At 52.5% G+C, this 15283-nt stretch overlaps 1 protein-coding gene across 1 annotated transcript in view; it reads right to left on the bottom strand.

Annotated features, from left to right (window-relative positions):
* Positions 1 to 15283, bottom strand: part of SLC4A5 (solute carrier family 4 member 5) — a 92520-nt gene that overhangs the window by 48744 nt on the left and 28493 nt on the right. Inside the window, exons 4-7 of the mRNA XM_075556921.1 lie at positions 6688 to 6848; positions 5421 to 5576; positions 2769 to 2864; positions 777 to 832 (exon numbers count right to left, since the gene is read on the bottom strand). Coding sequence (XP_075413036.1) covers positions 777 to 832; positions 2769 to 2864; positions 5421 to 5576; positions 6688 to 6848 — 469 coding nt within the window. The remainder of the gene's footprint in view (positions 1 to 776; positions 833 to 2768; positions 2865 to 5420; positions 5577 to 6687; positions 6849 to 15283) is intronic.

Genomic DNA, 15283 nt, shown 5'->3' with positions numbered 1-15283 from the left:
CCCTTCACAGGTAGAGCGCAATCTACACCAGGCACGTAGGGGCTGCTGGTGTGTAGCCTTCTACCAAACTATAAACTTGGACACGCCGTGTTGCCTGGAGGACTGGTGCCCGGGAGCTGCTGGCCTTTGGCTTCCCTGTTCCTCGCACCCCGAGGCAGAGGAAAGGGAGCCAGCCAGCCCCCTCCCGCTGCTTACAGCGATCTAGACTTCCCAGAGGCCTGGGCCCGGGGCTCTGGAGCCACGGGATTCTGATTTCACCCCAGGGGGGTGGAGGGGACAAGACGACGCTTGTCGTCTGTCCCACGAGAGGAGGACAGCAGAGAAAGGAAGACCCTTGATGAGATGGGTGGGCACCGTGCTGCCCGGGCGAGGGCTGGCTGCACTGCATGCTGCTGCTCTCAGAGGGAGGGTCGCTACCAGGGGGCACCCACTCATGGGCGCTGAACAGCCACAGCCCAGGGAAGAAAACACGCATACTGTCACTGCCAGCCCACGAGCCTGTGGTTGCAGGTGCTCTGGGGTCACGGAGAGCAAACCTCAGTCAGCACCCAGGACACCTGGAGCTCAGTGACAGCAGGCCCCTCCTCGGACCTGGCTTCCCTGCTCCTTGCCCCACCACACCCCCGAGTAAGCAGCATCACTATGGTAGCCCAGAGCCCAGCAGAGCTCATCCTGAGATGCCTGCTCCTTCCTGCAGCCGGTCGGGGATCCCTACTTTTGAAACTGGGGGCTGTGCCCTACCCCTGCCCAGGCCCCCCAGGTGCTGCCTTGATTACTTGGTCTGTGTTCGCTGTGCGAGAAATGTCATTCATGCTTCTGCTCTGTGCGTGGCCTGCGAGAGAGGGGAGAGAAGGGCTTTCAGGGGGGGTGGGTCCTCAGGCCTTTTCTCCTGGCCCCTACCCAGGCCTCCCCACACGCACACCCCCTGGGCCCTGCAGTCCCCACCATGTCCCAAGCCCCCACTATCTTCTCCTTTCAATGCTGGCTTGCTGGACATCCCGGCTGGACCAGAGGTTCCCTTCCTGAATCCCCTGTCCCCCACTTAGTCTGCTGTCCTCTGGCCTGGCGTCTCCTGGCTAAGCCTGCTCTGGAGGGATCTGGGGCCGGGCTACCACATTGAGGGCTGCTTGCTGGGCCTGGGGTGCCACCTCAGAGACCACGAACGTCTCTGGTGACGTCTCTCCGCAGAGCCAGGATTTGTCCCCAGGATCCCTCCTAGTCCCTTTGGCCCCCTGCCTGCACTAACCAGGTCCAGGGAAGACCACGTGACCCGAGCCCTTAGACCCCGAGGGAGAAGGCTTGGGATGGTGCCGGCCACCAGGGCCTCCACCTCTATTTGGCGGGCCCTGGGCTGCTCTCCGTCTTATCTGGGCATTTTAGTTAAAATGCTCAGAGGGAGACACCGTTATGGAAGAAAAACGTGCTCAGACAGAGACATTGCTTTCCCCCTTCGTCCTCATCTCCTCATTGACCCCAGAGTCTCACCCGCCCCAGAAAGCCCGGTCGGCCTCCTTCAGCCTTCCAAGACCCCCTTGGCCCTTTCCCAGCATGCAGTGGGGAGAGCATTTCCTTTTAATGCCGACACATCAGAAACCCCAACTCACCACCCTGAGGTCAGCTCAGGACAGGGCAGAACGACCCCTGTGAGTTTCAGAGACTCTTACCTTTTTAATGGGAGGATAAAGCCCCACCTTTCTCCCAAATACGTGAGTGGCTAGTGGTTTGGAACTCTGACCTTGCAGTTAGCAGCCCAACGCTTTACCACTGAGCCACCAGGGCTCCTGCCTGAGGGTGGTGGAGACTGTCATTCCCCCCCCCGGGGGGGGGTGTCTTTTCCTGTCTCCAGGGAGACAGACAGGTCGGTTTGGTTTTTAATTCTGTTTCTAGAGGGGGTTTCACCCAAAACAGGGAACAGTTCAGTGAAGGCACAAGAGTAAGAAAAACAATGCCCAGCGCGCAGGTTTGTGAGTGGTCACTCCAGGGTGGGGTCTGTGAGTGATCATGCCAGGGAGGGGTCTGTGAGTGGTCACTCCAGGGCGGGGTTTGTGAGTGGTCACGCCAGGGCGGGGTTTGTGAGTGGTCACTCTAGGGCTGGGTTTGTGAGTGGTCACTCCAGGGCGGGGTCTGTGAGCGGTCACTCCAGGGCGGGGTTGGTGAGTGGGTCACTCTAGGGCTGGGTTTGTGAGTGGTCACTCTAGGGCGGGGTTTGTGAGTGGTCACTCCAGGGCGGGGTTTGTGAGTGGTCATGCCAGGGCGGGGTCTGTGAGTGGTCATGCCAGGGCGGGGTCTGTGAGTGGTCACTCCAGGGTGGGGTCTGTGAGTGGTCACTCCAGCGCGGGGTCTGTGAGTGGGTCACTCCAGGGCGGGGTCTGTGAGTGGTCACGCCAGGGCGGGGTTTGTGAGTGGTCACTCCAGGGTGGGATTTGTGAGTGGTCACGCCAGGGCGGGACTCATGAGGTGCTCACAGTAGGGGAGTAAACTGGGCCCCAGGGCAGGGAATTGGGTTTGTGTGAAAGCTGGATCCCTCCCTCCTGGGCACATCCTGAGAGGTGCCATAGACAGATCCCAGGCCTTATCTGCTCGGCTGCATCGATGTCCCTGTCTGTACCCCCAAGTGGCCACAGCCAGAAAGAGGCCAGCACGCAGGACCACGGCGGCGTCACAGAGACGCTGTCACTTGGGTGAAGAACACAAGCACGCCCCTCTCGGGCAGAAGACGCCGCCGCACAGCCTCCTCCCCCCGTCGCTGGGGCGGAGGACACACTCACACAGCCGTCCGTAGTTGGTGCTTTCCCGCATTCGCAGGTCCTCGGTGGATCGGTGCAGGCTGGCGCCCGCGGCGGGGCTGCGGCTGGGGCTGCGATCTGGGAGGAGAAGCAGGGGGACACAGGGCTGGACGTCCTTGCTGATTGGGCAGTTTGTTTATAATCAATTGAAAGATAAGCCTTTTTCTCTCTCCCAGGAAGAAATTTCTACTTAAAAATCATTTAGGACAGTGTAACACATGACAAAATAGTAATTTATGAATGATGAAGGGTTCATGAGGTGGGGGGCAGTGGGGAGGGAGGGGGAAATAAACATCAGATATTCAGGGCTCAAGTAGAAGGCAAATGTTTTGAGAATGATGATGGCAACAAATGTACATATGTTCTTGACACATGGATGTATGGATGGATTGTGATAAGAGTTGTATGAGCCCCCAATAAAATGATTAAATTAAAAAAATGACTGGACGATTGGATGGCATGATACCTGGATTATGTCCTAATGAAATGATCTGGTAAAAATTACAAAAAAGAAAAGAAAAAATATCCTGCCTTGAACATGTCACTCTTTCAAACTTTTCAAGATCAAATTCCTTTCTGCCTTGATTTAAAAAAGAAAACATGTGCTTTCAGTCATAGAAGACATTTCAAATGAGAGGAAAATGGCTTTAAAATGAAATATGGATTTTAGTACAATTAGTGACATGCATAACTTCTGGGCTGGTCTCTGGTCCTGGGGTAGGTGGGATGAGGCGTCTCCTCGGATTCATGCAGTTACATAGGCCACCACCACCAGATGGCAGCCCACGATAAAATGGGGAAGGCGCTCTCTGTTAAATCATCCAGGCAGTAAAAAAAAAACGTGTGCTTGCACCACGGGTCAGGAAAACGTTAGGGATGATCGACAAGGGACGAAAGTGACAGCAACGCAGAGATAAGGCCGGTACCTCAGGGAGCGGTGAGCTGATGCAAACGGAGGAGGAAACACTCAGTAGAAGGGGGTGGGGGGGCTAGAATGTCTGCACCAGTTGAAGCCCATGATCAGGGTCAGTGACTCAAACACAGAAATGTTAAATTGGTGTGTGCTTTGCTGTGGATGTTCTCAAAAATAATAACATCGAAATAAAATTTGAAAAATAAATATAAAGTTACCTCCTGACTACCACCACCATCCAAGAGAAGAAAGGGCTTTGTGTGTTTGCGAAAAGCAATGTAACAGTCTGAATACGACCACAGGGGGAATGTGTGGACGGGGGATGTGAGAGAGAGAGACTCACAAGTGGGCTGAACCACCAGCACCAAACTCACCGACATCCAGTGGATCCTGACTCAACGAACTGCCCCTGTGCGTTCCCAAGACTGTAACCCCTTGCAGGAGTTGAAAACCCCATCTTTCTCCTGTGGGGGTGCTGGTGGTTTCGAACTGCCGACCTTGAGGCTAGCAGCCCAGTGCAAAGTCACTACCCTACCAGGGTCCTCAATTAAGGAGGCAGGGTGCAATGGACTTCCTGGGTCAACTTGGTCCCACCACCTACAGGCTGTGTGGCCTTAAGAAAGTTGCTGATGCTCTCTGTGCCCCAGGCTCCTCATTTGTAGCGGAGGGGTGGTGGTGGTGGTAATGATGAGGCCCTACCTATCTACCTAGCTCATGGGATTAGTGAGAGGATGGAGTCAGCTGACATATATCAAACACTCAGAGGCTGCCTGGCACATATAACCAGCTCCTGCTATTTTTAGATAATTCATTTAGGGCCATTTGTCAGGATTCATTCTTTAGTAACTTGATCAGCTTTGTTCTGCTCACTGATTTGTTTGACAGCGGGGATCAAGTCTCTGAGCATCTCTGAAAGGCAGAGCAATCCCCTTTACCCAACAGCTCGAGGCTTTGTGAATCAGATTGGCACCAGTACCCTGGCCGCAATGCCCGGGCTCCCTTGGTCAAACCCTCTCGCTGTCATAGAGTTGATTCCGACTCATGGTGTTTCCAAGACTGCAAACCTGTGTGGGAGCAGACAGCCTCTGCTCTCTCCTGTGGCCCCCTGGATCAACAACAACAAACTCACTGCCATCGAGTTGATTCCGACTCATGGCGACCCTAGTAGACAGGGTAGAACTGCCCATGTGGCTTTCTGAGACTGTAACTCTTTATGGGAGTAGAAAGCCCCACTTTTCTCCCTCAGAGCAACTGAGGGTTGTGAGCTGCTAACCTTGAAGGAACCACCAGGGCTCCTTGGACGCCCTTGACCCTAGCCTGTAATCCAGTCCCTTTGACCATTGTGATGTGTCATTTTCCTGCTGAGGTTCTTGGCTCCTCTTGGGGGTTTGGTGCGAAACTTGGGGGCCCTTTGTCATAAATACACTACTCTGGTTGGAAGTGGGGGCCAATCTGCCATTCAGCCCAGGCTGAGAAGTGCCCCTCTGCCTACACAGGGCCTGCTGTGACCGGGGTGGGACAGCACTGGGGTGTGTCGCTGAAGACCTGCTGGAGAAGGAGACTTAGGAGGGCTTCCTGGAACCTCAGTGTTTCTTCAGCACAGGACACCCGTGAGCCTCCAAGTGCCAAGGCACCACTGACCCCTGAACTGGGCTCACCATCACCAGGGCTTGGAGCCAGTCCCCGGATGACCAGTTCCCAACACACATGGCTGGACTCACTTGTGGTAGACGACACGGACTTCCCAATGTCCACCAGGGAGCGGTGGATGGGCTTCTTGGTCTGGTGCCGGTGCTTTCGCAGGAGGACGTAGCTGACCCTGTCCCGGAGCTCCGGCCGCAGGAGGCCCTCCTCGATCTGCTTCTCAATGACGTCATCTGCGCGGGAAACAAAGTACCCCGCCCACTTGGGACAGAGCCCCTGGGGTGACCAGGATGTGTGTCCTTCCAGCTGCGTTTAGTGGAATTAAAAGCGAGCTCACAAAAGAAAACCTCACGGCTATTGAGGCAATTTGGACTCATAGTGACCCCACAGGACAGTGTAGAACTGCCCTCTGGGTTTCTGAGACTGTAATGATTTATGGGAGTAGGAAGCCTCGTCTTTCTCCCACAGTGCACCTGGTCGTTTTGAACTGCTGACCTTGCCATCAGTAGCCCAATGGTGAGTCCATGATGCCACAGGGCTCCCATAAAGTGGGCTAACAGGGGGCAGGATGTGTGGAATCCTGGTCAAGCCGGGAGCCTTGCCTTTCCTCCTACGTAATTGATGTCCCTGTCTGCCGGTGCACAGATTCCTCCGACCTCCCAAGGTGAGTGTGTGCAGCAAACGACAGAGCACAGACAAAACTGCCCTTAGCAGCACAGAAGCCTGGCGGTCAGATGGTTTTAGCCCTAAAGTGAATTGTCTTTAGAAAAAGAGTTTGGACAAAATATTTTGGGCAAATACTAAATGCACTAGGATAAAGCCTTTTAGGGAGAAAAAGGCAAGCCACCTCCTCCCTCTGCCACGCCATTCAGTGAGAGCCGGGTCCCCAGGCAGGAATCCTTCCATGGAAGCTTGTTATCAGCTGCCGTGGGAGTCAGTTCCTGGACTCAGAGCACACTGGCATGAGACAACTGTGAGCTATCTGGTTTTCACTGGCTGGATTTTGGAAGTAGGTCATCAGGTCTTTCTTCCTAGTCTGTCTTAGTCTGTTCGGCACCACAGCAAAGCAAAAGCCAACCGTGACAGGCAGCAGCCGCAACGGAGCATGAGGCGCCTTGGCCGGGGACTGAACCTGGGGCTCCTGCACGGAAGGCAAGAACCCTACATCTGAGCCACCAGGGCACTGCCCCCATGGCTCATCATGTCGGCGGAGGGTGCTCAGGGGGTCCTCTCCTCTCTGAGCAGTGCTGGGACCGACCCTGGGCGCTGCTGGGATTCCGCAGACGGAGGGCGTGAACCAGCACAGCCGGAGTGATGCCCGCGGGCGGGCGGTGCCTGCCTCACCTATGATCTGGGGTAGGGAGCCGCCTTCCAAATCCAGCAGCACCGTCCCCGTCTGCAGGCAGGCTCGCAGCTCGAAGAGGCTGTGCAGGGACAAGGTGGACACGTGCGGCTTGCTCCAACGCTCGCCTCCTTCTTCCACCTTCTCTTCAAACTTTATCCACCTGTAAGGGGTGGAGAAGGGCCTCAGCTCCACCGCTGCCCTCAGGAGGCGCCCGGCAGTGGATACTGCTGGACCCTCGGGCAGAGGATCTCTGGGGACCCGTGCCGGTCTCCTCCTCACCCCCTGACACTGCAACGCTCAGGACAAAGCCTCCTGAGGACGACTGCTCATGGCCCAAGGACTGACCTTCACTGTGCTCCATCTGACGGATGACTTTGCACCGTCCTGCGAAATGACTAAAAGACACTCGATTGTGCACTTAATGCGAGCCAAGGTGAAGGTACGCCGATGACACCTCCATAGGGCAGGTGATGAGAGGGTCACCGGGACCGGCCCAGCTCCTGCAGGTCTCACGGGGTGTCACTTGCTCCGGACAGGGACGATGCCTCCTGAGAAGCATTTCCCTGTGTGTGTGTGTGTGTGTGTGCATGTGTGTGCGTGTGTGTGTGCGCACGTGCGTGCGCCATGGCCGCTCTGGGAGTCTGGGCTCTGAGAGCTTAGGGTAAAGGAGGGCACTCAGCCTGAGGACGAGCAGGAGCTTGTCCATTCTCAGAGTTGTCTTGCCTTACCGGTCGTACCTCCAGGGCTCCTTTGGGGCAGGCTACTCCATATCAGATCACTTCTGTTCTCTTAGGGATGATAAGAATTACCCACTGCCATCAAGTTAATTTTGACCCCTCGCAACATCATGCAGGGTTCCTGGTGCTGTGAGTTCTCACAGGAGCACAGGGAACCCCATCGTTCCCCCCACAGACTGGCTAGCAGGTTTGAACAGCCAACCTTGAGGGGGTCAGTCCGATGCTTACCTGATAGCACCCCTGTGATGCCTTGGGAACAATAACTGGAGCACGTAATATTCACCCTCTAGTAACAGTAGCTATTGTTAACATTTTTTAAAAAAAGAATTTACTTTTGTAATTCTGGAAATCATGAAGTAGAATCATTCAAAACTCCCTCCTCCCACAGGACACCACGGTTTGAGATCTGCCTGTGTGCACACGTGCATGACCACACTCAGACCCCACCACCTCTCCATCGATGACACCTGGAGGGCATACCTTGGACATCTTCTTAGGTTTGCAAATATCCATCACAATGCAAATAGGCCTCGTGGTCCCTAGCATTTTAGACCCTTTATTATGCTAACATGGGAGGGCACTTTCATGGATAGGAACAGTCCTCAGTTTGGGGATATTTAGATGAGTTCTAATTATTTTTTTATCGTAAACAAGGCTGCTCTTTGCATCCTTTGCTCCTGCTTAATCATTTCTTTGGGAGAGGTGCCACGAAATGGAGTCACCATGTTGGCACATTCTTACCAAACAGGCTTCTCGAAAACGTGTACCAATTTACGCTCCCACCTCTGTGGATGAGACTGGGCCGTTGCCAGAAGTCTCCCAAATGCTGGCATTTGCGTTTCTATGCCCATGTCTACAATGTTCCCAGATGATGTCCAGACTGCTGCACCAGGGACCCCGGGCGGGACTGGTTCTCACCTTCGGTTGCACGTATGAACGACCTGGAGAAAGGCATCCTGCTGGGTAATGTAGGGGGCAGAGAGAAGAGGCAGTCCCTCCACCAGATGCATGGGCACAGAGGCTGCAACAATGGCTCACGCCTAAGAACAAGGGTGAGGCTGGCACAGGGCTAGGCGGCGTTTCGTCTGTGGTGCACAGGGTCACTAGAGACAGACCGACTCGATGGCACCCAGCACCCACAATGGATCAGCCACGACGCAGGCTCCTGTCAATCGGTCGGAGCAGTGGGCTCAAACACAGCAACTGTGAGGACGGCCCAGGACCGGGCAGTGTTTGGTTCTGAGCGCCCGGGGCTGATCTGTGTTCAAACCCACTCAACAGCCCTTAAGAACAGCAACACGGATCGTCTTAGAAGCATTTACAGTCTGATGCCCCCATCATATTCTCCACCAATTCAGATCTGGGGCAGGCTCCAGGTCACCCTGGACTGGGGACTGTTTGGGGTAAAATGAGTGACTTCTGAAGTTCACAGCTTACAATAGCAATGCCATGTTTTCTGATCATCTTGGCATATGTGTGCCTCCCTAGCCAGATGTTAAGCTTCTTGAGGACATTGACCATGCTTTCTTGCCTCTCCGGTGGCCTCTCACAGTGCCCTGCCCAGTACGGGGGCGGGGTGTGTGTGTGGAGGGATGGGATCTCACTGCCATCAAGTCCATGCTAACTCATAGTGACCCTATAGGGCAGGGTAGAACTGCCCCTATGCGTTTCCGAGACTGTAACTCTTTTCAGGCGTAGAAAGGTCTTTCTCTTGGGGAGCAGCTGGTGGTTTCGAACCACTGACCTTGCAGTCAGCAGGTCAACATGCAACCAACCACTCTTCCACCGGGGCTCGTAGAGGGGCCCTCACGAACTAACTGCCTGCTTCCTCTGCTGGAGGGAGACACTTGACTGATCCCTCTGGGGAAGTTTGACTGTGAGAAAAGGACTCTCTCAGGAAACTCTTCGGTTGAAGTCCATGTAAGAATATTCAGGATGACCTGGCCATGGTCACTAGAGACGGTCAACATCACAGACACCTCCCTCCCACCCCCCACCCCCAGCTGGGAACGCTGTAGTTCTGGACAGGAACCTACCACCACCTATGAACCAGGCTCACACACAGAGTCATTCATAGAAAAGACAGAGAGCAGAGGGGCATGCTCAGTACCGCTGCAGGGAGACAGACGGCAAACCCAGAAGGTGAAGAGGGACATGCAGGGCAGACGGTGCCAGTTTGTCAATGATGGCAACAGCCAGGGAGGGCCAAAGGGGGAGAAGCTGTGGATGAAAAATGACCTAGATCTGAGGTCTGGCCCCAATCCCAACAATGTGGACACCTGCCCCTCCTCTGAGAACAATTTATTTCAGAGGATGGCACTGAATCTGCAGCTCTGGGACAGGGGCATGTCTGATCAGAGCACATGGGAGCCAATGAAGGGGGAGGAGGAGAGAGTGGAGCACATCTTGGCCCATCAGGTCTTGAGGACGATGTTCCTGCTCAGAGCAGCCAGTCAACAGAGAGGAAACATGGCTGGCCACACTGTGAGACATGACATCCCTCACTGATCCATAGCCCTAAAGGGGACAACACTAGAGACACAGTGTGGGAATTTCACCTGATCTGATCCCGCCACACCGAGGCAAAACACCAAGGGGGTGCAACAGAACAGCAAGGGAACGGAGCGGCAAGGTCCCCAGGGAATGCCGAAGGTGGACTTTGGGGCCAGGGCTTGGTGCTCCAACAGATTGGACTGGAAAACACTCCTAACGGCCAACAAACAGTCCTTGAACTGACTACAAGCTTTTCTTTCTCGTTATGTTTTGTTTTTTTTGTCATTGGTTTGTTCTTTTGTTTTATATTGTTGCTTTGTTTTGTTCTGTCTTGTTTTTGTGCATGTTATTATCTCCGCAGGTCTGTCTAAATAAGATAGGCTGGATGAACAATCTGGAGGAGAAAGCAATGAGACTGACAGTTTCAGGGGGACATTGGAGAAGGGGAGGTGGGGAGAAAGGAAGTGGGTGTTAACAAACCCAGGGACAAGGGAATAGCAAGTGATCCAAGTCGGTGGTGAGGAGGGTGTAGGAGGCCTGGTAGGGCGTGATCAAGGATAATGTAACCAAGAGGAATTACTGTAACCCAAATGAAGACTGAGCATGATAGTGGGACAGGAGGAAAGTAAAAGGAAATAGAGGAAAGAACTAGGAGGCAAAGGGCATTTATAGAGGTCTAAATACAGGTATGTTTATATGAAAATATATTTATATATGAGGTTGGGGAAATAGATCTATGTGCATGTATTTATAGGTTTAGTATCACGGTAGCAGATGGACATTGGGCCTCCACTCAAGTACTCCCTCAATGGAAGAATATTTTGTTCTATTAAACTGGCATTCTATGATGCTCACCTTCCCGACACAGTCACTGAAGACAAAGCGGGTGAATATGTAAATGTGGTGAAGAAAGCTGATGGTGCCTGGCTATATAGCATCTGGGGTGTTAGAGGCTTAGACTGTTTGTTGGCCATTAGGAGTGTTTTCCAGTCCAGTCTGTTGGAGCACCAAGCCCTGGCCCCAAAGTCCACCTTCGGCATTCCCTGGGGACCTTGCCGCTCTGTTCCCTTGCTGTTCTGTTGCACCCCCTTGGTGTTTTGCCTCGGTGTGGTGGGATCAGATCAGGTGAAATCCCCACACTGTGTCTCCAGTGTTGTCCCCTTTAGGGCTATGGATCAGTGAGGGATGTCATGTCTCACAGTGTGGCCAGCCATGTAGTCCTCTCTGTTCACTGACTGCTCTGAGCAGGAACATCGTCCTCAAGGTCTGATGGGCCAAGATGTGCTCCACTCTCTCCTCCTCCCCCTTCATTGGCTCCCATGTGCTCTGATCAGGTAAACAAGCGGCCCTCTAGCTCAGAAGCAACAAAGCCCACATGGAAGAAGCACACCAGCTTGTGCAATCACCAGGTGCCAAAGGGATCAGTTATCAGGCATCAAAGAACAAAAAAATCATATCATTGTGTGCTCACCTGCAAGATACGATCACTGAAGACAAAAGGGTACATAAGCAAATGTGGCAAAGAAAGCTGATGGTACCCAGCTATCAAAAGATATAGCATCTGGTGTCTTAAAGACTTGAAGGTAAACAAGCGGCCATCTAGCTCAGAAGCAATAAAGCCCACATGGAAGAAGCACACCAGTCTGTGCGATCATGAGCTGTGGAAGGGATCAGGTATCAGGCAACATCAGAACAAAAAAATCTTACCATAGTGAATGAGTGGGGGAGTGCGGAGTGGAGATCCAAAGCCTTACAGAAGGGTCTCGAGGAGGAGACGAGCCAGTCAGGGTGCGATGTAGCAATGATGAAACATACAACTTTCCTCTAGTTCCTAAATGCTTCCTCCCCCCCCCCCACTATCATGATCCCAATTCTACCTTACAAATCTGGCTAGACCAGAAGATGTACACTGGTACAGATAGGAACTGGAAACACAGAATCCAGGACTGATGATTCCTTCAGGACCAGTGGTGTGAGTGGCGATACTGGGAGGGTGGAAGGAGGGTGGGTTGGAAAGGGGGAACCGATTACAAGGATCTACATATAACCTCCTCCCTGGGGGATGGACAACAGAAAAGTGGGTGAAGGGAGACGTGGGGCAGTGCAAGATATGACAAAATAATAATTTATAAATTATCAAGGGCTCATGAGGGAGAGGGAACGGGGAGGGAGGGGGAAAAATGAGGAGCTGATGCCAGGGGCTTAGGTGGAGAGCAAATGTTTTGAGAATGATGAGGGCAATGAATGTACACATGCACTTTACACAATTGATGTATGTATGGATTGTGATAAGAGTTGTATGAGCCCCCAATAAAATTATTTTTTTAAAGAAAGAAAAATGACCTAGAAGAGCAATCTGTGGGCCATCTTAAAAACACACCTGCACAGGAGCGCAGACAGTGTTGCCCCAAAGCTTCCAGGTCCTGCATCCGGGGCTCAGTTCACACCAAGCACCTGTGGGGCCAACTGGATTCCAGGCCAGCTCAGGTTAGGGAGGCTGCTTTTTGGAGTGTCACTTTGCTCTAAAGAGAAATGCCAATTACAGGGCTTCTTAGGATGGAATGTTAAGAAAATGGAAAACCTCCTTAGAGAGCAAAAGGCCAAGAAAACCGCATAAAGGAATCCCCTGCCCTCCGTCGCCCAGCACAACAATGTAGCTGTGCGTTCTTCAAGCGGGGCAGGGGCTGTCCTGGGAGAATTTGGTTGGAAAACCTGACCCGATCCACTTGTCCTCAAGCTCAAAGAACATTGAACAGGAGCATGGTCTGTCCAGCTGCTTTGAGATGGTGTCCGCAGAAGGCAGAGAATTTGGGGGGAAGGGTTCGAGAGAAGGAAATCCTGCCACCGGAAGGATAGACTGAATGCAGAGTATGTTGGGAAACAACGGCGTCACATTTTGATGTTTCTGTTTCGTAAAGGTTTCTGTGGTTACGTAACAATACTTTCTAAGCGTACGTACGTGTGTGTGTGTGTGTGTGTGTGTGTGTGTGTGTGATGAGCTCATTGGAAATAGGTCCACTGCCTGGTTAATTTTGTGGAAATTGAGGAAATGATGGGTATTTATTTCTAGATGTGATCATAGGATTGTGGCTATGTTCATTAGAAAGAGGTCTTCTCGTTTACAGCTGCAGATGAACTGCTGTGGTGTCTGGGGTGTTTGCTGACATGTGTGTGTCTGGGGGATGGGTGGGGAAGAGATGAATAAAAATGGGCCTCTAGTTAGCGTGTATCTGTTGAGGCCAGGTGATGGGTGCACAGGGCCTACTCTATGATGTCCTGACCAGCTCCAGGCCAGTCAGTCGGCTACAGAGTGACTCCATGCTGAGCAGTAGAACTGCGCTCCCAAGTGCTTTTGGTGGCTGATTTTTCAAAAGATCACCAGGCCTTTCTTCCGAGGCACAGTGGAATCCAACCTCCCTCCTCTTGGTTAGCAGTCCAAGTCATTCACTATCTGCTGCTTTCTAACACATGTGAATTTCCCACTAGAAAAAGCCTAACCACCCTCCCACCCCACCCCCGTGCGCCCCGGGGGAATAAAGGAACAAGCTCTTCTGAAAGCCTCGTGCTAAAGCCAGGCTTAAAGACTCAGGGCCCCCAGGCCCCGGACAAACTGGTTCACGTATAATCCCATGCAACTCACCGCAAAGTGACTTTTAGACCAAGGTTGGCTTCAAAAGGTGGGGAGTTAGAAACAGGTCAAGTGGAAAGAGAACCCCAGGTTGGTCACACTCTTGGCGTTTTGCTGATCTCCAGGCGGCCTGTGTGTGTGCCAGAGCTGGGGGGACCTGGAGTGGTCCCTTGCCCCAGCAGCAGTGCTCTGTCACGCAGGGCTTGGGGGGAGGTCGAGAATGGAGGGATTTTCTGCGATTAGTTAACTCGGTCAGGAACGATTAGAGAAAGCCGCTGTTCAACTCGTACCAGGACCAGAAGAAAGCATCAAAGGACGGACTGCCACATACAGCCAAAGCTTTCCTACCTGAAATGATGGTGCTGGGAGGGGAGAGGTTCTTAATGCAGCATCTGCAAAGGGCTGAAGACCAGGTCCAGAATTCTGCTTCCAGCCCCCAGATGGCGGCTTAACCCTTTCAACATGGAATTATTTTCTGCTTTTTAAAAATTGAATCCATGTACTTTCAGTAATGGCAGAGGATTTGAACTAATTTAAAGGAAAAAAGGAAGACATATGGATTTGTATACAAATTAGTGGGATATCTGTATCCCAAGAGGTTGTTGATGCTGTTTAGTGGGATGAGGCCAGGGTTCTTCAGATTTGTGTAGTTCTAAATGCACCCACCAGATGGCAGCACACACCTAAAGTGGAATAACACCAAAAGAACCATTGCCCTGAGTTGATTCAGATTCATTCCTAACAACCTTCTAGGACAGAGCAGAACTGTGCCTGGGAGTTTTTGAGACCGAAACTCTTCATGGTTGTAGACAGCCCTCCTCTCTCCTACAAAAGTGGACTATCAGGTTCCTACTTCACCTTGGGGGAAGAAAATACAAGTGAATATGTACCACAGGAAATTCTCCACTGCCCATTCTGCCTTGGTTAGAATATGTACCAGTGGTTCTTACTGGCTGCATCACAATCACCAGGGAGCTTTTGAAAAATCCCAGTGCCCAAGGGGAGCCTCAAACAAGTATGTCAAAATCTCAGGGTGCTCAATCAGTCATTATAAGGGATACATTATAAGAACACTTTGAGAGGACAACAGAGTACGTGTGGTGAAGTCAGTTGTTGGGGAGCAACTGGCTCTACCTGATGGGGACCCCATGGCCCCATGGAGTAACTGACTAACTGATGGGAATTCCATGGCCCCGTGGAGTAACAGACTCTAACTCATGGGATCCCATGGAGTAACAGACTCTAACTCATGGGGATCCCATGGTCCCATGGAGTAACAGACTCTAACTCATGGGATCCCATGGAGTAACAGACTCTAACTCATGGGGATCCCATGGAATAACAGACTCTAACTCATGGGGATCCCATGGCTGCATGGAGTAACAGACTAAGTCATGGAGATCCCATAGTCCCATGGAGTAACAGACTCTAACTCATGGGGATCCCATGGTCCCATGGAGTAACAGACTAACTCATGGGGATCCCATGGCCCCATGGAGCAACAGACTCTAACTCATGGGGATCCCATGGTCCCATGGAGTAACTGACTAACTGATGGGGATCCCATGGCCCCATGGAGTAGCTGACTAACTGATGGGGATCCCATGGCCCCATGGAGTAACTGACTAACTGATGGGGATCCCATGGTCCCATGGAGTAACTGACTAACTGATGGGGATCCCATGGTCCCATGGAGTAACTGACTAACTGATGGGGATCCCATGGTCCCATGGAGTA

Source organism: Tenrec ecaudatus, chromosome 8 (genome assembly GCF_050624435.1).
Source record: "Tenrec ecaudatus isolate mTenEca1 chromosome 8, mTenEca1.hap1, whole genome shotgun sequence".
NCBI lineage: Eukaryota > Metazoa > Chordata > Mammalia > Afrosoricida > Tenrecidae > Tenrec > Tenrec ecaudatus.
The sequence above is the reverse complement of the archived record's forward strand: the minus strand, read 5'-3'. Positions and strand labels throughout refer to the sequence as shown.